This window comes from Sinocyclocheilus rhinocerous, unplaced genomic scaffold (assembly GCF_001515625.1).
Source record: "Sinocyclocheilus rhinocerous isolate Xijiao unplaced genomic scaffold, SAMN03320098_v1.1 scaffold377, whole genome shotgun sequence".
Lineage (NCBI taxonomy): Eukaryota > Metazoa > Chordata > Actinopteri > Cypriniformes > Cyprinidae > Sinocyclocheilus > Sinocyclocheilus rhinocerous.
In genome coordinates, this window is record NW_015633195.1 from 822,952 (window position 1) to 845,830 (window position 22,879).

The 22,879-nt window shown below is 36.9% G+C and overlaps 1 protein-coding gene across 1 annotated transcript in view; it reads left to right on the forward strand.

Moving 5' to 3' along the window:
* Positions 1 to 2,625: 2,625 nt before the first annotated feature.
* LOC107743886 (oxysterol-binding protein-related protein 9-like) overlaps positions 2,626 to 22,879 on the forward strand; it is a 33,771-nt gene continuing 13,517 nt past the window's right edge. The window contains exons 1-11 of the mRNA XM_016557338.1: positions 2,626 to 2,761; positions 4,357 to 4,407; positions 6,264 to 6,342; positions 12,754 to 12,827; positions 17,243 to 17,338; positions 17,455 to 17,502; positions 18,247 to 18,276; positions 18,377 to 18,427; positions 18,991 to 19,029; positions 21,293 to 21,392; positions 21,587 to 21,691. Of these exons, the coding sequence (XP_016412824.1) occupies positions 2,651 to 2,761; positions 4,357 to 4,407; positions 6,264 to 6,342; positions 12,754 to 12,827; positions 17,243 to 17,338; positions 17,455 to 17,502; positions 18,247 to 18,276; positions 18,377 to 18,427; positions 18,991 to 19,029; positions 21,293 to 21,392; positions 21,587 to 21,691 (784 nt within the window). The 5' untranslated portion in view covers positions 2,626 to 2,650. The remainder of the gene's footprint in view (positions 2,762 to 4,356; positions 4,408 to 6,263; positions 6,343 to 12,753; positions 12,828 to 17,242; positions 17,339 to 17,454; positions 17,503 to 18,246; positions 18,277 to 18,376; positions 18,428 to 18,990; positions 19,030 to 21,292; positions 21,393 to 21,586; positions 21,692 to 22,879) is intronic.

Here is a 22,879-nt window from a genome sequence, read left to right on the forward strand (position 1 = left end):
CTGTCATTATTTACAAACTCACATTTTGTCTTAAACCTGTATTAATTTCTTTCTTGTGCTGAACACAAAAGAAGATATTTTGAAGAATGTGAGTAACCAAACAGTAGCTGGTCCACACTGACTTTTACAGTAGGAATAAAATACCATGGAAGTTACTGTGGACCAGCAACTGCTTGGTTACCCACATTCTTCAAAAATAACTTTTATGTTCAACAGACGAAATAAACTAATTCAGGTTTAAAACAACTTGAGTAAATGATGGTATAAAAATGAAACACTATTGAAAGACAGATGACAGAATTTTCATTTTTGGTGAACTATTCTTTTAATGTTAATAAAATAACAAAACACACACACAAAAAATCACTCACTGCTCTTGACTGATGACTTATCAGTCAGTTGCTTATAAAAAAGTATAATTGATGTGTATATAGTGTTTTATTTTAATATTTGTTCATTCAATTTCTTGAATGCTACTGCTAAATGCTGTACCTGAAAAATAAAGCACTATTTGTTTTATTTGTATATTATGTGTATTTGTAATGTATATCTTTGTTCTTATTTTGTAATAACAAAGATAAAATAATGACAAAGATTTTTATCTTTGCTCACTTTGGCCTAAATGTCTGCCATTCTTTTTTATTTTATATTTTGTTAAGGTGTAAGAGGTGTTATGTTTCTGCACTCTTCCATTTTTAGCAAATTAAGAAAAAACTTTGTCTAAAAACAATTTTTGTGATGGTTTGTATTTTTTGTGCTCTGTATGGAACATCAGTGCCTGTTTAAGTGATGAACTCCATTACTTGTGTTTGTTTTCAGACATGATAACAGACGTTTTATACTTGTGCTACAACTTTTTGGCTTGTGCTACAAAACTTTCAACCTCTGTAGCACCAGTGCTATGTGAAAAAAAAGTTAACGTACAGCCCTGTATAAATATATATTGTTTTAATAATGCATAATACATTAATAATAATATTAATAATAATAATAATACTAAAACAAAGCACCTTGCACTTGCATTGGTCTTTCTATTATGTCTAGTTTATATTATTCGTCTACTTCTTTATGCTGCATGCGCTTGTATTTTTAAGTGTGTCAAAGGTCGTTAGAAGCTCACTGGGATAGTCAACGCGAAGAACTTTCCAAAACGGCGGAAACACCTTAGTTTACCTTAATATAGCAAAAGACCTTACCTCAACATGCAACAGTAGCTACATTATGAGGCGAGAGGCAGGGGTCTAAAATTTTTTTTTTTTAAGTGTAACGAGAAACTAAAGTCTGGAAGGAAACAAGCAGAAAGGAACGTTTGAGTTTGCGATATCGTGTATATTATTCCAAGGACATTAATCTGGAACATATTGTTTTATTGCTTTGTCTTCTGGGTAAATTTCACCTTCATAAAGCCAGAACCATTCAATGCAAACCTAACTTTAGAATGTTTTCATCTGATATAAAGTCCCTTTTTACTTCTTTTAAGAATGTATATTAAATATTGATTTAATGACCACTAGAGAGCAGTATAGATAAGTAAATCAGTGGGAGCATAAGCCATTATGACCCAAAGCAGTACGAGACATTATTCTATTCTATTCTATTCTATTCTATTCCACAAGGCGGGGTTATTACAGTAAACATTAAATAACTAAACATTAAAACATTCAGCATTACTTGAAATAAAATACACGTTAACTGAAATAAACTAAAAAAACGCGTCTTTTATTTCAGTTAGTTGTTATTGCAACTTGATGTACTAAAATAACTAAAACTTTAAAAAATAAAAAAAACATCTAGACACATTTTAAAAACGAATAAAAATGACAAAAAACACAACACAACAACTAAAACTTTCCATTACATGAAAATGGAAAATATAAAAACGAATTCAATGCAATGTTCACTTAAAAAAGACTAATCAAAATCCTTATCAAACATTTATCAAACGTTTATTTTATATAGAAAAACAAAAAGGGCATTCAAATAGATTTTATAAACAAAATCACAAGACTGTCCCAACCTCTATAACACTTAGCTGCATATATCATGTAAAATATTACAACTATGTTATTTGTAGACAATATTTGCTACAAAATCTCCATAGCTTATTACATTTCTGAACATATGCGTGTATGTATAGCCTTGTTGGTTTTCATTCATTTTGACTTCCACCATGCTACGTTGCACATTTATGTATTATTTAAGTGATTGCTTCCATTTACAGTTACATTTACACATTTAGCAGACGCTGTTATCCAAAGCGACTTACAAATGAGGACAACGGAAGCAATCAAAATCAACAAAAGAGCAATGATATGCAAGTGCTATAACAAGTCTCAGTTAGCTTAATGCAGTTACGTTTTTTTAATCATATAATAAATAAAAAGAAAACAGAATAGAAAAAGGTTTTTTTTTAAAAGAAAACAAGCAGTTAGTAAATAAATAGAGTGCGAGTCTAAAAGGCGCAAGTTTTTTTTTTTAAAGAATATAATTAGAATAGAGAGTGCTAGAGTTAGAGGGTCAAATAAAGATAAGCTTCCAGAAGTCATCCTTGTAATGTTATAAAGTAAGGCACAGTTCAGCATGTGACGTCAGACGCATGGTTTTTCTCGCCGCGCGTTCCTCCCCGCGAGCACTCAGGCAAAGTCTAAAAATGGCGTCCATCATGGAGGGGCCGCTGAGCAAATGGACTAACGTCATGAAGGGGTGGCAGTACCGCTGGTTTGTACTGGACTATAACGCCGGGTTGCTGTCATACTACACTGTAAGTTTTTCTTTCATGGCTACAAGATATGAGAGAGGGTTGATCGCTTAGTTGCCCGTTCCACGAACGTTTAATGTTGGGTAGCAAACGAACACTCGCAGGCCTGTCAGGAGTTGGGAATCTGGTTGGGGCGGGGCTTAGCTTGAGTGACCGCGACTTCAGCCAGTCCGGGCTTTGCCGGGGAAGCCGTTAGCCAATGAGCAGCTAGACTCGACGTGTTGTCAGCAGGAAGGCCACCTCCCTTGGAAAAAATGCTTACAGTAGTAACTTTTTTTTTTGTTGCAAAAATTGAAGGGTGGAGGCGTCCACATGTGACCGCTGTTTTGGATGTGTTAGCTGCAGGATATTAAATGTCTTAACACACATTTATAGCTTTCAGACTTCATCCGGAAAGCGCTATAATGTCCAAACACAAGTTAAATAGCTAGGCTAAGAGCTGCAGTTGCTGTCTGTAAATCATCCACAGCTAGAGCTCTCAGGGTTGTTAATGTCTACATATATAGGCCATATCATTTTTTGGCCAGTGATTGTTTATTGGCACTGGGTTAAATAGGTAAAAATTAACTCTTCACTCTGATTTTCTTGGTTTACTGTGACGCTAATACTGCGTGTAATCATGACCCAACAACTGAAACTGTCAACTGTCAAACAGAGATATAAAACGGAAAGTGCTTAACAAATAAGTTGTGTGTGTATATCCTATATATATATATATATATATATATATATTAATATATGTATGTATGTATGTATGTATGTATATGTGTGTGATATACAGTATAGGACTAATTATTTATAGTATAAAATACTGTACGTGATTAATTTTCCAATCACTTCCATGGCCACAGGTGTATAAAATCAAGCACCTAGGCATGCAGACTGCTTCTACAAACATTTGTGAAAGAATGGGTCGCTCTCAGGAGCTCAGTGAATTCAAGCATGGTACCGTGATAGGTTGCCACCTGTGCAATAAGTCCATTCGTGAAATTTCCTCACTACTAAATATTCCACGGTCAACTGTTAGTGGTATTATAACAAAGTGGAAGCAATTGGGAACAATAGCAACTCAGCCACTGAGGTGCCTCAACCCGATAGAACACCTTTGGAATGAATTAGAACGGAGACTGCGAGCCAGGCCTTCTCGTCCAAAATCAGTGCCTGACCTCACAAATGCGCTTCTAGAAGAATGGGATGTCATTAAATCTGTATATATATATATATATATATATATGTCTGTGTGTGTGTATGTATAAAATGTGTATATAGTTTATAATATTAAAAAAACTCTGCTTTGCAAGTCTCAGTTTCCAGAGTACTACCATTGTTTACAATGTTGTTAATATTTATAATTTAGGAAGTATATTAAATATTAATATAAAGGATGTCATATATATATTAAAAGGCAAATAGTAATGTTAAAAGCTCTGCCTATTTTCTACTGTATGATGCAAAATCCAAATTGGTTACATGTATGATCTTAGACCCAACAGTTTGTGAACTTCTTAAATCTTCAGCAAAGTGAGATTTGAATGTATTCCAGTCCTGTGTTGGTCATTTATCAAAATGCTCTTTTAACACTCTGTGTCCATCTTCAGTCCAAGGACAAGATGATGCGTGGCTCTAGAAGAGGCTGTGTGCGACTTCGGGTAAGAAGTTTTCTTTATTGTTAAAGCAGGATTCTTCTCCCTCTTTTTTTTTTTTTTTTTCCCCGTAGTCTATCATTTCGGTGATTAACTCATGTCTGTGCTTGTCCTCGTTCTGGCTTTTATTCTTGTTTAGTTATGTTAATTTAACCCTAGCTGCTGTTGAGAATCTGCCATCAGGATTATAGTATGGATGTAGAATTTCAAAAAAGGATGGGACTTGTTTTTATTCCATATGCTTTGTATTGTTATTTGAGGTAGATTGCATCTAGTAATGAGTCTAAGGTCTTCCTTTAGGTGTCCCTGAAGGTTTTCAACATCAGATTTAGTAAAACATTTCTGTGTGCTCCTCGCTTGTAGTATACAGTGATGCTAAAACAATAAAGAGCCCTCCTCCTTGCAGCAATTCTTTAGAAGCTCTTTGTATACCTCACCTATTTAAAGGGGTCCTATTTTGCTTTTTCACTTTTTCAACTTTAGTTAGTCTGTAATGTTGCTGTTTGAGCATAAAAAAGATCTGCAAAGTTACAAAGCTCAAAGTCCAATTCAAAAGGAGATATTTTATTTAACAGAAATCACTTTTCAAAAACTACAACGAACGACTCGTTTGGACTACAACGCATATTTTCCAGGATTTATGATATCACAAATACCGACGAATGGGACGAGACCTGGTTGAGCTACACTAGAGAAGGCAACGAGTGTTATCACAATGTCGGAGACACTCATGCCAGACTGGGGAGAGAGGTGTTGTAATAATGTAAAATACGTGAAAAATAATGTGTTTTTCGAACAACCTAGTATGAGAGCCTGTTCTAGTACACCCCCAAAACAAAATCAAGACTTTGTAAAAGAGTATGATAGGACCCCTTTAAAACAAAGCTGTGAAAACTCCTCACTAGCAGATGGCGCACTCTTCACTTTAATATGCAGAGGACAGTTATGAAATATGTACATTTAATGCAGGGAAGAATTGTTATAATATAGCTACAAAGTAGAATTAATGTGTTAAATCTAAGGCTGCATGGTATTATGAGTATTTTAGTTGTAGATAACTGCTTAAATACAGAGATAGTAAAAGTTATTATCACCAGGTTTAGTGTTCATAATTCCTGTATGCCAAAAGGATGAAGATGGATGAAATTTCTCTGAAAACAGCTTGCAGTTAAATTGCAAATGAAGTGTTAGTTAGAGTTTTTTTAAATCTCCTTTAATGTGAATGTATTGCATAGCTTTAAATAGTCATAAGAAATTGATTCTCCAAATTGCCTGAGAGTGAGCAGTTAACTTAAATCTAAGACGGACGTTAAAAATGCTTAGGGCGTTGGCTTATTTTTCTCAAGGCCTGTGGTCTGATCTGAGCAATTATTGCTGTCTTCCTGTCGGTAACTAGTAAATGTACTGCCTGGCACATCTGCATTTTCTTACTCAAAACCATGGCATGTTTTCAAACTGCTCTGTTTAGTGTTTCATAATGTTAGAAAGGCTTTTAGATTTGTGAATGATAATCTGGTGTGGTAGTACATCAGGTGTGAAAGAGTTAATAGTCGCATGTTTTTCCTCTGGTCCTGTTATACTGAATGTGCTGCAGTTTTTCCCTCACTCGTTCTCTCCGTCCTCCCTTTTCAGTTTCCATCTCCTTCCCCTTTCTCTCTTTTCTTTTTTTCCTCCCTTTTCCGCCTTGTTCCCCTCTCTTTCTCTTACTCCACCCATTCTCTCCCACCCCTTTCCTTCTCCTTCTCTCTCTCTCTCTTCTCATGTGTGTGAGGGAGTGGAGCAGAGGAACCGATAGAAAGAGAGAGGGAGCGAATGACGTGTTCCTCAGTCTGAATAGCTTTCGCTGCGTTCCTTTTTTGCAGGGAGCTGTGATTGGAATCGATGACGAGGACGACAGCACTTTCACCATTACCGTGGACCAGAAGACTTTCCATTTTCAGGGTGAGGTCTACATTCTCTCGTTCTTCTAGTGCTTTTGTCTCGTCCATTTCCTCTCTCATCTTCTGTTCGTTGGCACCTCCTGCTGTGATGCTTTTAACCAGTGTTTTATAGTGCGGCCATCAGCCGGCTGCTCACGTGTGCCCCGTCTGTCTGTCTGTCTCTCTCTCTCTCTCTCTCTCTCTCTCTCTCTCCATACTGCTCATCCCTCCTCTCCTTTTTCCACTCTGTTTATTTTTGCTCTTGCTTATTCATTCTCCCCCACATGCTCTTTCTCATTTTGATTTTAAAGAGGATTATGACATCAGTAACCAGAATTCTAATGCAAACACGACCCACTCGCATCAGTTGCATGTACACAGTCCATACATGCATTAGGCCTGGTGCATTTGTCCGGCTTATCTCTTGCGACCATTGACGGGACGATCTGCAGATTTCGTAGTTTTATGAATTGAGATCAGAGGCTCTCGGATTTTGTTCCAGGATCCGTGTTGAATATCTTCTAGGAATTTCCTTGGAGCTAGAAGAACTCTTGGAGAAACGGAGTAGAACAGACAGTCTCACCGCAGAGTTACTCAAGGCTGCTGAGCTCCAGGTTTTTAGCCTCTAGCCTCCACCTTTTCTCACTGGCTCATCTGTCTTCCTCCACCCCCCCGGCATCCGCCCTGCCGGGGGTGCGTTCACTCTCCCCATGCCCTCACCCACTGCTATGTTCCGACACTGTATGCTGTGGCTTTACAGTAAGAAGGGTAAGGTCACGCTCAGCTGGGACTCGTCTGGTTGCGTCTTCTGCCGTGACCGTTTATCATTTGGGTTTGCATTAATGATTAGTTTCAACCATGCTTTGTTTTTATTTACACCTGGAGTTGGCTGGTTGCTTTAACGTTTGAGCGTTTTATTCGTTCTCGGAGTTGCAGGTTTTGAAAATACGTGCTTGGTGGCACTATGTTGAGTATGTTAAGATTGTGGCTTTTTTATTTATCAGTGATCGTTTTAGGCTCATTCCATCCTGCGATAAGTTTTCCTCACATGGACTGAATGAAGATTATTCTCTTTCTCTTTATTAATTTTCACTTTCACCAGTAAAATTCATTACCGACCTGCTTTGGCATTGTGTGTCAGTTGTGCTATGGAATGCCAATCCAAGCCTTTTAAAAAAAAAAAAAAAACCCGACCTGCCGTGCCAGATTTCCTGTTGTGCGTTTGCATGTGTGTATTTCAGTGAATGTGAGTGTGGAGCTCAGGCTTTAGTTCCAACAATCTTTTCATACCATCCACCTCTTGAGATCCTCAGGGACTCATCCTATCAGTTCTCATATCTCCATTTCAGCAGGAGCCATTTACCCCACAGCAGAAATGGTTTTGTGCCTCCTGATATCAGTTGACCGGAATCACAGCACAATTTTCTTGTATCTTAGTTATTTTTTAGAGTATTTAGATTTAAAAGGTGCCACATTGGGTTCAGAATGGTGTATTCTTGAGTAAAGATCTTGTTGAAGACATGAGCAAATGAAGATTTGAATGTTGTTGTTATTATTATTATTCCTACTAGTTTCAGATGGCATGCACAGTGTCTGTTAACGGAGCTGATGTATCTGATGTATGGTGGGCTGAAGCTAACAGCTATTTTGATAACTGATTAATCTGAAGATTACATTCATCGAAAGGCAATATCCTATTCCTATTTTTTCAGTACTTTAAGTGGTGTCAGAGGTTCTCCATTACAGTGCAAAGACCCGACTTACACTATTGTTCAGAATTTTGGGGTCAGGTCATGTTTTTTTTTTTTTGTTTTTTTTTTTGAAAGAAAGAAATTAATACTTTTATTCAGCAATGGCACATTAATTTGATCAAAAGTGACAGTAAAGACATTTATAATGTTACAAAATACTTTATTTAAAGTAAATGCTGTTCTTTTGAACTTTCTATTCATCAAAGAATCCTAAAAATATGTATCATGGTTTCTACAAAAATACTGTTTTCATACAATAAGAAATGTTTTTTAAGCACCAAATCAGCATATCAGAATGATTTCTGAAGGAGCATATGACACTGAAGAGTGGAATAATTCAGCTTTGGCATTACAGGAATTAATTACATTTTAAGATATATTCAAATAGAAAATTGTTATTTTAAATTGTAATAATATTTCACAATATTACAGTTTTTACTGTATTTTTGGTCAAATAAATGCACCTTTGGTGAACATAAGAAGCTTCTTTCGAAAACATTTGAATGGTAGTGTGTAATCAAATTTAATCAAATTATAAACAACTATAAAAGATGCTGGATTTGTCTGATCTTCTACTGTTTCCTATAGTGTGGTCTCTACAGCTGTTTGCAAATGGCTTTGCTTTTCTTCTAACAGATTACCATTTTTTTGCATGTCGGTCTATTAAAGTTTGGCTTTGGGATGCTAAAACGTGGTGACCGTGATTTCACCAAGTACAACATGTTCCTGGATCAACATCCTTGTTGATCCTGGAACAACATTCCTATCAACCAATCATAATTGAGCGTTGTTCTGATTTTGCAGTGTTTGCTAAGTGCAGGGTGGAGTGATTTATAAAGTGTGATGTGTTCAGGTTAAACTTAAGCAAAACTCTGCTTTGTTTTTCTTGTTTCAACATGAAACATCATCAGGATTGCAGCAGGCTGCCCACTGAGCTAAAACCAAAAAACATGCTGCTAAGATGTTACAGGGTAGAAAGAACAAAACCTTGCTCTAGAAATGAACCTGCTAAATGAAAATATGGTGTAAAGAACACTCGCAGGACAGTAAAAGCCATGTGAGCTTGAAATTTCATAGCGGTGAATGTAAGAATATAGTTAACCTCCCCACTCAGCAAGATACATTTGAGAATTAGGTGAGTTTGACCGGTCAAGACGGGTATATATGGAGAGGTTCGCACAATGTCGGCCAGAGAGATGGCTCAGAGGAACTGTACTTGCTATTTAGAGGGCCATCCATAATTCATCATACTCCTCTGTGGCCCAATATCAGTCCGGCCTGAAAGCCCCTTTATTTTCTAAAAGCCTCGACCTGTCTTCCTCTCAGACACTTGACTGCAAAAAAAAGCAGTTAAAAGCTTCCAGTGTCATACACTGAGCTCCTACTGGCAATGGATCAACATTTGCATTCATGCTCCAGAGGGGAATGAAATAACAGAGAGGGAGAAAAGAAGTGGAACAGTTGCATAGAGGAAGAATGAGCTACTGGTGTGTGTTTTTCTTTCTGTCGTCAAACTCTCATGTTTCCGCAGGATAGAGCTGGCAGTGGAAAGAGGCAGGGAGTCACATGGAAGCTGCAGTGAGTTTAGTAGAGACTGCAGGAGAGCACACTCACACACATGTGCACTCTTCCAAAACCTACTGAGCTAAGCAGCATTTTAAAGCTCTTTCCCAGTACAAAGGCTTTTTCAAACTATAGATATAAGTCAGCTCACTATGTTTTCTGGACAGATGGACACACACCAGGGATGCACAATAAATCTGTACTACATCTAATTATATTTCCCCTATTTTTACGTTTAGATGACCATTTCCATCATCTAATAGTCACTTTAAGTTAATCTTTGAAATACTAAGTTTAACAATAATGTTGAAAGCAAGTCTGTTAACATTAGGGTCCATTTTTTCATACTGTACATTATAATAAAACTCTTGAGTAATTTTTAAGTTTATTTTAGTGTTGTTTATTATTATTGTTGTTGTTGTTTGTAATTAAAAATAGTATACTCTAGCATTTAAAAGTTTGGGGTCAGTTAGCTTTTTTGTTTTTGCTGTTATTCAACCAAGATGCATTAAATCGATCAAAAATTACAGTTAAGGCTTTTACATTGTTTCAAAAGGTTTCTGTTTTGAATAAATGCTGTTCTTTTGAACTTTATATTCATTTATAGAAAAATAAACAGCACCGTTGTTTTAAACATTGATAATGCTGTGATAACAAAATGAGCACCAAATCAGCATAAAATGATTTCTGAAGGATTATGTGACATTGAAGACTGGAGTAATGGCTGCTGAAAATTCAGCAGAAAACAGTTATTTTAAATTGTAATAATATTTAACAATATGAATGTTTTTACTTTATTTCTGATCAAATGCATTGTTGAGCATAATAGACTTCTTTCAAAAAGAAACTTTCTTACAAAAATCTTTCAGACCACAAACTTTTGAATGTATATAATTTTAATATCAACCATGTATTGAATATTGACCATGACATGCAAATAATTTATTTGTGTCAGCCAGATTTTTTAAAATTATCATTGCACCCCCAGCACACACACACACACAGACACACACATTCTTTTGACTCTTCCGACTGTTACTCTTTGCTTCACCATCCTTTAACATCTTGTAGTAGCTTAGTGACAAGTCTGGTGAAAACATCCTGCTGTTATACAGCAGCTGCTAGTGTGTAGCAGAAATGTCTTTAACGTTCACTACGTTTAAAAGGATTTGTATAAATGATGAGACAATTTGTTTGAGTGCTGAAGTTTCTCTTTTTCTCTTGCATACAGCTGGAGTGTCGTTAGAAGGGCACATTGCATAAGGTGCCCTCATTCCAGACTGAAGTCCGCCATTGCTCTCCAGAGACACACTCCACCTTTCTTTCAGTATATAGGGTAGAGATGGGGAGGGGAGCAACTAAAAACTGAATTACATTGTGCAAAATAGGTAATGAAATAAGTTAGCTCTCATGCATTTGCTCCAAGAACATTCAGTTCAACTAAACAGCAGTTTAAGTGTCCATTTCTTTGATGATAATTGCTTTACATTGTTTATAATTTAATTTATATTATTAAATATATATTGTAAATGTATAATTTATTGCTGTTATTAATAATAATAATAATAATGATAATTTTTTTAATTTCCTATTCTACTCAGGGTTTTGCTGTTGCTGTAGTCTTTAGGTCAATGTTAGTATGCCCTCATTGCCAAATAACGGACAAGTGCAGTGTTTTGTAATCAACTCAACTACCTCACCTAGTGAAATCTCATTGGCTAGCGAGTGGAGGTAGCCTGGCATCATGTGTCATGTGATCTCTGCTGCGGTGTCAGTAGCGCAGGGAGGGGCCATGTTTGTTTTGGACGGTGAGTCTCACACGGATCTGGGACATTGATTTCAAGCATGTTCCATAGATGTAGGATGGCTTTGGTGGTCCTGTGCAAACACTAGCTCTGCTGTATTTTATAAGCAGGTAAAAATAATTAAAAGTTATTTTCTTGAAGATATTAAACCATTTGTATCGTTGATATTTCTGGTTCAGGTGTATAGATTAGATCATTAACCGATTCCATGGATGTGTAAATTGTGATTGTATGTGTCAGATCTTCTTTGTGCTTCTGAAAGCTTTTAGATTTTCTGCTGAGCTTTGGACCTTCATCCATCGAAGTGTCAGCTATATGTTATGTTTGGAGTGCTGTTTTTCATCTGTTCCCTGAGGGAATGGTTAAATGAATGGCTAATGGCTGTTAGTGAGAGAGAGAGAGTTTTAGGCTAATATCTGTCTATACACTTTGTGGTAACTTCTCAGGCCTACTTATATACTTTTTAAACTGACTATTTACCTCATGCCATGTGATGCTTTATGAATATCTTTCTTCTGTGGAGCACAAAAAAGATATGTTTTGAGGAAGGTTCACACTGCTCTTTTACATACAGTGGAAGTGGATGGTGAACAGTGGCTCTAGAGCTCCTTAAAGCACCATAGAAGTGGTCCGTACAGCTGTTGCTCTATATTTTAAGTCTTCTGATATGGTAGCTGTGTTTGAAATACAGACTTTAAAATCTTTTTAGAATTTAAATCATTATTTACTGAAAACCATCTCCTTCACTGAAGCTCATAAATCTTATTCTTGCGTGAGTATCAGGTTTGATTGTGTGTAAACATCAATGAGAAAGTTCAATGGAATGAATAAAATTGTGTTTTAAACGACATGAAGGTGAGTAAACAAAGACAGAATTTTATTTCACGTCAACCATCCCTTTAAGGGTACATCAATTTGTTGACCTGACTGTTAGAAACTCCTACTTGTATTTTATGCTGTAGGCTTTATTGTTTTATGCTTGATTTATAGATCTTTTGAAGCACAGAGGCTGTGTTTTTAGTCAGACCTTGGCTTTTCTGAAATTTCATCCTTCTTTTCTATAAGAAACTCCTCCACAAGCGTTATTTACCAATCGTATTTACACAAGGGCAGAGGCTTTCATTTGTGTGTGTTCCTGTTTAACTTAAACCACAACCCTGTCTTGTCTTCGTGAAACTCGACAACAGAGCTGTAGTTACTGCTGTCACTTTTACAGCTCCACGGCAGGGTCATTCTCCACTCTCCATTTCACATGCTGTGTGTGGTCCGTCTGCTTATTACTAATGGATGTGTTTTTGGATATTTCCCCTTCAGCCCGTGACGCAGATGAGCGGGAGAAGTGGATTCATGCCTTAGAGGGGACGATTCTTCGCCACACCCTTCAGCGGGTAAGAGCCACATCAAGGCCACATGTACTTACATGTATGATCTCGGAGAGGTGTAATTAAAATAATTAAAATAAAGACCTTATGATTTTTTGTGACATTTTTTTAACCTGTACTCCTCACATGTATAAAGTTGTTATTATTATTGTTGTTGTTGCAAGTATTGTTTATTGCAATTAAAAATATATTTTAAATTAGTTTAAAAAAAATTTAAATTAATTTGACAAACAGGGGTGTCCTCCCATTGGCTGTCATTAGGAAAGCATAATGTGTTTTTAATTAGAGTATGTGAAATATTTGCTTTTCTAATGATCTGAAAACTACAAAAAAAGGCCTGAAGAGGAGCTCTGAGTGTATTGAATGCGCTAGACATGCCCACCTGCTCCGTATCAATGGAGGAAACCAGGACAGGCTGAGAAAAGCATGCAGCTTTAGTTAGTTTTTTTTCCCATCTTGTAATTAATTTTATGAATTTTTCATGCTTACTTTCTTCCTCTGCCTCTGTATTCTTTCCCTCATCCTATCCTCTCAAAGATCTATCTGTTCCTTCTGTACCTTAACTCAACCTTAGCTTGTTATTTATTTATTTTTTTAAACCTGCTGACTGGCAGCTGCGTGTACCTACACGCAGAATGTGCGCAGCTATCCGGTCACATGATCTCCAGCAGCCAATCACAGCTTTGCTTATTCAGCCAGCCCCTCCCGTGCAGCAGATGGCAGATCCAATCACAGCACTGTATTATGTTTTCTACAGTCTGTAGGGCTTATGCTACTTTTTCTTCTTCTTTTTTTTCTTTTGAGGAAGTCTCCTGTTCCTGGTCAATAGTGGTTTATAGAACTGCTCTGAATCAGCTGGCAAGCTAATAGGTATTTGTTCACCTTTTTCGCCCCTCCTTTAGAGGAGGAACTTACTGGAAAGGGTGTTTTTCAACTGATATTGAAAGTGTTTCTATGAGTGTGGGTCAGATTTGTGGAGGCATGTCCTGCAGTGTCAAGAACCGAGTGAGTATCTTTGTTGGAATTTACTGATGCGTTAAATCATGGTGTGTGTGAAATCATGGTGTGTGTGTGTGTGTGAGTGTGGACAGGTAGGGGTGGGTGGGTATGTTCACGAAGGTAGGGAAGCATTTGCGTGTGCAAATAGAGAGGCCATGGGTCATACTTGAATGCGTAGTTACTTTTCTACTAACTTGAGATTTGCAATCTCAGCCACATCATGTGTGTACGGTCTGTGCTGACATAATAGAGCACATGACTTCAATTCAGACTTGTGTGTTTGCTTTTCAAATGTCTCACTGGTGTGTTTGTTGCCTAAAAAGGCACAACGATAGCCTATACACCCCAGGTGGCTTAGTTGATTCACACTGAAATATTCTCTGCAGTTGTGTTGGATGTTCAGATTTTCTGCTATGAGTCAGACTGAAAGAGTGAGTCAATGGGATCAGCTTCCTGTCTTGAGAATCTGTGTGTTCAGTTGTGTGTTAACAGCTCAGCGTGCCATAGCTTTCTTATGCCAGGCACAGGATAAAAATAATTGTAATGCTCTCTTGGAGGTCGCAAATGCTTGTTAAGAGGTATTTTGGCAATTTGTTCATGCCAAAATAGCAGATCTCAGGGCTGCTGGGAGGTGAGATGTTTATGGTGCCTGTAGGATATGATCAAGCATACTTAACTAGAGAATTGTGGGTCAGTTCCCAGGGAATATGCATTTCAATAAAAGCGTATGCCGGATATATTAACATATAGCAGTTAAATCACACATCTGTTTGTCCCTTAACCAGAAATTGTCCCATTTGGGGTTTTTTTTTCACATAGAAGGGCAGTAGTACAACTGTTAGGATGCTAGTTTGCCAGAAACATACTGTAGTATTAGCAAAGGTACGCAAAAGCAATGCTTGGCAAGTTAAGCAGCCTGTTGAACATGTTTGTTTGTTTGTTTGTCTGTTTATTTGATAGGGACAATGCATGTTAATGAACATTTGTATAAAATACAGAATGTAAACAAGCTAGGTTATCAACATTGCTAATTTACATCCGCTGTCCCTAGGCAGGTGCACACATTCTCAAATATACACTCTAAAAAGTGCCGGGTTAAAAAATAACCCAACCTTAACCCAGCTGCTGGGTAACTATGGGACAGAACACGCGCTGGGTTGTTTTGACCCAAGTGCTGGGTTTAACCATTTCACCCAGAATGCTGGGTTGTTTATTTGACCCAACCAGTGGGTAAGGTTAACTCTGTGAAAATTTCTTAATTCCTTTAAATAGCTTGGATGTAACTATGCCTGTGCACCTGTACATGCAGTTTCATGAATATGCAAATTAGTCCATCCAGAAAGTTCCATGAAGAGGAAAAATAAATAAACCGGTTGGGTCAAAATAACCCAACCCAGCTGTTCAGTGGTGAAAGAACCCCTTACAGTCCATTTGACCCAGCATGAGCAACCCAACTGTGTGTTTACATTACCTCAAACAACCCAGAATTATGACCCAGCACAATTAACCCAAAAATGTGTTTACAGAAATAACCCAGCACTTTTTAGAGTGTACATACAAACATCACATAGGAAACAAAATACCCCAAATAAAAAACATTACTTAAAATGGTTACACGACTGTTTTGTCATGAGCCACTTTTTAAAGTGATTTTTGAAAGTATGATAGGTGGAAGATTGTCTTAATGACTGCGGCAGGCTATTCCAATATCGAATCCCTATAATAATATGCTATTGTATCCACTACTGTTGCTCCGGCATGACCATAGTTGACCTGAATGAGAAAACTGACCGTCTGTCTGATATAATGGCTCTTGTGGCAATGCTTAAAATGTGAAGTATATTTGCAAATTGTGTTACGAGTTGTCACAATGCTTTAGGCTTTCATTCCAGCTGTTAATAAATCCTGCCGTCATTGTTTAGGGAGTTCGTTTTAGCAGGACAGAGTGCTTTATAAAAGCCCTCCTATAATTCTTACATGACAGAAGTACAAATAACCAGTAGATTAGTACAATCAGGTCATGTCTTCAGAGTGGAACTTGATCTTTAGTTTATTTTAAAAGCAGCAAAACTTTCATTAGATCTTTTATTGTGCGTCTACATGTGTTTGCAGTTAACTCAATGAATCACATGCATACTGATATTCCACTTAACCTTTGATTCCTGAGCGGATTTGCTCTGCTCCTGCAGACTTTGACCTATTTTTATAATGTTTACCATTTTGACCGACAGTCAGCTGCCCATGGCTTTTCTTCATTTTCCTATGCAATTCAGTTCGGCCAATCTCCACCGTGAGGTCTTTCATGAAGGCCGGCAAGACCCAAAGCTCACGACAGTGACCCCCAGACCAGGGAGTACCTCTCTTGTATAGGCTACTGCCAACATTGCCTGTGCTATCTAAATTTCACTCCTCAAAGCCACCTGGGCTAGCTGCTATTAGCTTTAATCTAGTCTGAAAGTTTAACTGAAGAGGTCCCGAATAGCTAAAGGTTGTATTTGTGGTTATGCTACATATAGAAGAAGGAATTCTGGTTTGCCTTTTTTATAAGGTTGCCAGACGACTTCTGTTACAGTAATAATATTTAAATGTCTTGTTCTAGTTATAAGGGAGCTGTTTTAAGGTTTTAGTCTTGTTTAATTCTCAAAATTTGTGTGTTATGAGTTTAGAAAGGACTTCAGACCTCATAGGAGAAGTGTCATAGCATAAAGCATGTGCTTTAAAAAGTAGTTATTTGTTGATCTGTGATATCCTTAAATTCCTAAAATTACATTCAGTTGACAACTTATTTTAAACTAAAAATTGTATTTAATGTTATTTTATTTCATTTTAAAATGCACCCCAGTTTTAAAACTCATAGTTTAGTTGTTCGGGTAAGTAAAATTGAAATGATTCCATTAAAAATCTTGGTTAATTGTATGTTATCATGATCAGCATTAAAGTCCAGGTCTGCATATCAGTTATGACAAGTCTGTTGATCATCTTAAACAACCTAAGTATTTTTTTTTTCTCTTTTTTCAACCTTGAAATTGCTTGAATCAGAAATATTATTGTACAAGATAATGATCGGCTGGCCTCATATCCTAGAAACTTACATCATTGTGGTGCTTGATGTGCATCGGATGACTTTTTGGGTTTTTTTGTTTTGCTTTCTAGTATCAGTAACCATCAATAACCAATCACAGCATGTAGCCTTTATTCTGCAGTTCAGTTCAGTATCAGTCCCTCTTATGGTCTGATCTCGGTTTATGCCTGTTGTCTAATTGTGTAATTCAGTTAAAGTTGTTAGAGAGAAATGTGAAGAAGCAGGGAGCAGTTCTGCTCAGTTCCTCTCGAAAGCAGAACGTGACTGAGCTTAGGACACCATGGAAGCTTTTATACACTGGAGAAGGACTGAAACTGATCCCTCTCACTTTCACTTGCAGGAGGCAGAAACAGGATTCGTTCCCAGCGTTCAGGACTTCGACAAGAAGCTAGCTGAAGCTGATGCGTATTTGCAGATTTTGATCGACCAGTTAAAAGTAAGGCTTTTTTATCGTAAGACCTCATCGTGACTCAAAAGTGCCTTGTATTTTGAGTTGACATAATTTTCTTACATGCATTGCTGTCTAATTCCTGTTCTTGTTGCATCTTCTAGCTCTTCGATGAAAAGATTAAAGACTGCAAGGAAGATGAGTCGCGCAGAGTAAGACATGATCTTTTTTATTTGTGTTATCAGAGATGCATCGTCTATCAGAGTCTTTCTGCCAGGCACAGTATATGGCAGAGACATTCCACTTGTATTACAATAATTGTGAGAAACTGGAATGCCCAATATGGCATCTCTATTGAAGGACATCCCACCTTTCCAAATAAAAGAGCCAGAGTAAAGTCATGCCTGATCAAAATATAGTGCAATATTATGATATGTTGTTTTAGCTAGTAAGTTAAGCTGTTAACTGAAAACACAAAGAAAGGTAAATGTGTCCATTTTCAGCCTTGGCAATATATTATGTAGTTTAATAGACATTAATATATTTTCATTATTAAGAATAAATAAATTAAGTTCTTTGCATACATTTCTAATCAGGCACTAAATGCAAATCACTCAGTGATTGCAAATTGAGTTAGCCAGTGAAAGGAAGGGGGAGATGGAAAAGGGTGGGAGGTCAGTTAGCTGCAATAAAATGTAAATGCATTGTATATTGTTCACACGCAGAGAAATTCTGAAGATACTTCAAATACCAAATTTGAAGGCAAGCTTTTACCGAGAGTCACATTTTAAGCCTATTTTAGGGGATGAAACTCATGAGACTGTCATTTTGTCTCAGGCTTTCGTTTCTGCTTTTTTTAGGTTTTGTAAAGGTGCATCTTTGTTTTTAATTCAAGGGCATTTCACAATTCTAACTGAAACTGTCCCTTTTCTTGTTCGTCATTGTCCTATTCACAGAAAATCGAGAACCTGAAGGACACGACTTGTGTAAGAGTGTCTGCCCCTTCACCCTCTTAATGCATTTTAGATCTAATTTTGGTAGTGGAATGTATTTTCATTTCTTGTTGTTCTTTTTTTCTTTTTTTAGAGTATGGTAGAGTCCATCAAACACTGTATCGTACTACTACAGATTGCCAAGGTAAAACGCTTGTCTCTTAAGCTTAGAATGTTTATGCACCTGTGTTTTGTCTGCTCACTGTGTTAATATTTATGTCTTGTGCAACCCAACCTGTAATTTTCCATAACCCTTTTAATGTTTATCTTGGCCGGCTTATGAACATTCCAGCAGATACCATATTAATGGTTTGGAGAGGTGATTCTCCTACACTATGGCTATGTTCACACAGCAGCAGAATACGATTGTCAGGCTTGTTTTACAGTGCCAAGTATGGTTATGCTCACATTGACCTAAAAATTTGACCTTGATTGGACTCGTTTGTATCAAATTTATTTACAGTGAAATTATTTGACTCCTGTAAGTTTTACTATGAATGGGGACCTGTTAGTAAATAAATACAGTTGACAATCCCAAACACTGACTGTGTGAACATATCCTGAGAGATTCAGTAGGTTAAAATACCTTGAGTGACCGTTGTTATTGCTTCAAATTAAAGCAGAGACCATTTGCATTTTTTGTGGCTTTCTCCCAACTGTGGAGTTGCCTTATTTCTCAATTTGTGTTTTCTTTTTCAAAATTTGAAGGATCAAAGTAACGAACAGCAACACACAAACGGACTGATAGTAAGTTTTGACATTCCTTAGCAATGAACTAGTCTAAATCAAACAGTGCTACTGTTCTCTCTTCCACTGAAATCACATTTTTTAAACTGAACTGAGATGTGCATGACCTTGATCGGAGGGCTCCGTCCACCACGTCTACATCTCTCTCTGTTTTTCTCTGCTTTCATTCTTTCTTACAAATTTAAACCTCAATACTTCTTTCCATCATTATGATTGAACCAAACTGCTTAAACCCTGCAAACGTAAGACACACATGTGCACGCAGAATAATCATTGATTTTCCGTTGTCATACATGCTATTGAACCATGTAGGACAAATGGATACGGATCTATTACGACCTACTCAGAGGCTCTCATTGGGTCAATAACCGTCAAGACTGGTGCTGAAGTGACGTAATCACCAACCTTCCTGTCGGGTAATTCTGGACCTGTCCTTTCCTATGGTCATGATTTGCAACAAATTTAAACCTCAATACTTCTTTCCATCATTATGATTGAACCAAACTGCTTAAACCCTGCAAACGTAAGACACACATATGTGCACGCAGAATAATCATTGATTTTCCGTTGTCATACATGCTATTGAACCATGTAGGACAAATGGATACGGATCTATTACGACCTACTCAGAGGCTCTCATTGGGTCAATAACCGTCAAGACTGGTGCTGAAGTGACGTAATCACCAACTGCGTTTAATGCACCTCGCAGACTGGTTTAGTTTGAGTTGAATATGGCTAAAAAAGCCAAATCTAAAATCTGTATATAATGTTTTATGTGCATTATAGCAGATCTTTGAACATGAAATGTTGAAAATGCAAACGGTATTTAAGGACTTCAACCAAATGTTGTATTCTTCTGTTTTTGGAATCTTGAGTTTCTTCCTTCTGAATCTGTGATTACCTGAGTGTCTCTGCCTCTTGATTTAATCTCATTCTAGTGTTTATGTATTCGCTGCAGGGCTCTAATTGCTCCAATTGGCTTTTAATTAAGAGCAGCAGCCTCTGTTGTGGTACAACGAAACAGATTATTCAGAACAACAATCTTTTAAAATCCCTTTTGCAGAAAAGCCCCTCCAAACTCATTTCACTCACTCCCCTGCATGCCTTTTTTCCCCCTTGTGTGTTTTCAGGTATTGTTACCTCACCGCTGTGCCCTGTGACGTCAGTGTTTCACTGCTGGGTAGAAATTATTTGTCATTCTGCCTTGGCTATTTAGTGAATGATATGCGGGATTTTGGGATGATCTTGTCGACGTGGGTGTAGAGCTTAAATAGCCTTGTGTCTGAGTCTGTGCCGACTGACAGATGCTCTGTGTTTAGTTACCATAAGACAGAGATTGACTCATAGTGATTTTTGTATATTGAAAAGATTCAGTGTGACAGACACGGGCCACAGCTGTGATGTTGCTTATTTGGACACAGTGTATTATAAAGCACTGAATTGAATTCACTGATTTACTTCAGATCTTTCTCTTGATTATCAAAACATCAATGACTATTTCTGTCTCTCTGTGTAGAAAGAATGTGGATGCATAAAAAGGTTTAAGACAGCATGGTAATGCATGTAACTTGCATTATATGACATCTTATTGACATACGACATAAGTTTAATGCAGCCTTACTGAAAAAAAAACTAGTCTTACTGACCCCAGACCTTTGAATGTTAGTGTAAATGGTGCTAATTTCATGATTTCATGTTGTCTTTAACAATAAATAACAATATTTTTACTATTTCATGAAGGAAATCAGAGCATTGAAGAGTCAACTGGAGATTTTTTTTTTTTTCAATAAATATACCTTGAATGTCTGAATATATCACTTACAAATAGATATTAAAATTTTTTCAGCACCTTAAAGGGATAGTTTAACATTTACTTCATTTACTCACTCTTGTGTTGTTCGAAATCAGTATCACAGATTTTCTTCTGTGGAACACAAAAGGAAAAAGTGTATCCTGTCCACTCTGAAATGAAAGTTCATTATACTTCCAAAGAGCGTCCATCTTTTGTTTTCCATAGAAGAAAAAAGTCATACAGATTTAGAACAACATTAGGGTAAGTAAATGATGCCAGAATTGTCATATTTGGGTGAAATATCCCTTTAAACAGTTCTAGTAACTGAATATCACAAGTCCTTGTTTCCCCTGATGATTTCTGTGATAGTTGGGTTGGGCAATGAAACTGAAAACTCCTATGAGAGGGTGTATTTATAACGTGCTTTCCTGTGAGAGCTGTGTTTTGTATCATGTCTGTTGTTCTCTGCAGAGCACCATAAACCCAGTGGATGGGGTATTCCAGCCTGCCCCTCTCAACACGTCTGTAGTCAGTGCCAGTGCCATGCCAACGCAGACCACTCTACCCACAGGTGAGCTGTCTTTCTCTCTGTCTCTTTCTCCGTTTCATTCCTTAATAGTGTTGTATATATTTTACGCTTATTTTAAAGGCTTCTTGGCATTTGTAGTCCATTGATTTGGAAACTCAGAGATTAGATTTGGTTTGCAAATTTTGTGTGCATTTATAAGGGCCAAGGGCATATGAAGGGTGTGTGTTCATCTGTAGATGGAGCTCAGGTGTGTAAAACTGAACAGAGGCCTTCTTCATTACCCATGGGCCCTGTTGTCACGGTGATGGGCAGCCTTCAGACCCCCACTCCCAACAGCACAGGTACGAACCAACAATCAGACAGCCATCAAAGTAAACACATTAAATGTAACTGAATCTGATTTGAAAGTATATCATTTATTTATATGTGTATATGTTATGCATTGTTATGTGTTTATATTTATTATATATATATGCAGATGCTTAAATTCTGATCAACAAATTACCATTAGACTTAATCTAATCTTAGAATGAAGCTCAATTGTTTTTGGAAGAAAACACTGTATTTAGGATGAAGCTAATCTTACTACTCATCCAACGTGAGCAGAAGCAGTATTCCGCTGCAGTGGGGATGCAGGCAGAGCTGTTCTCTCTGCAGTCAGTCTGTTCTCCCCTGACTGTCATTAGTGCTGGGTACAGGGGCTCAGAAAGTCCAGCTTCTGCTGAGGCAGTGCAGGAAGAGCTGAGCTCAGCAAAAACACAGCCGATCGGTAGCACTCTGGACAGCAGTGCAGGAAACTAGGCATAAAACACAGTCAAGAGCTCAAAAGTGCAGACTGTGAATCAGGGTTTCCATTTATATTCATGCCGAAAGTGCTTGCGTTGTGGGAAGGGCTGATTTCATTAGACATCTTTGAGCATTTGAACCGTCTTTATCTTATCAACACAACCAAACGTTTAATTTATTAGGCTGACAGCATCACAGTAATATGCATGCTTTGTCTTGCTAGCCATTTTCTGTTTTGTTGCTACATTCCTGAACTACATACAATTGTGTAATAATTACTAGCATTTTGAAAGATGTTTTAAAGATGTTTTTATAGATGTTAATGTCCTCAATTACTCTAATAATAAAATAAAATAATAAAATCTAAACATACATGCTTTTTCATTACATTTCAAACTAAAATGTATAAAATAATAAAAAAATTAATTAATATTGTTTATTATTATATATTATATATAGTAATGCATAAATAGTAAAATACTAGATTTTTGAAGATGTTTTATAGATGTTAATACACTAATAATAAATGAAAATGATAAAATAGAATAAGTCTAATAAAACATGCTTTTTTTTATTTTATTACATTTTAAATTAGAATGTGTAATTACATTTTTCATTAATATGAATGGAATTAATAAAATGCTAGTATTTTAGCATTATTTAATGCTAAAATACTAGCATTTTTTAAAGATTTTTTATATATGTTAATATCCACAATTACTCTAAAAAAAAAAAAAAAAGAA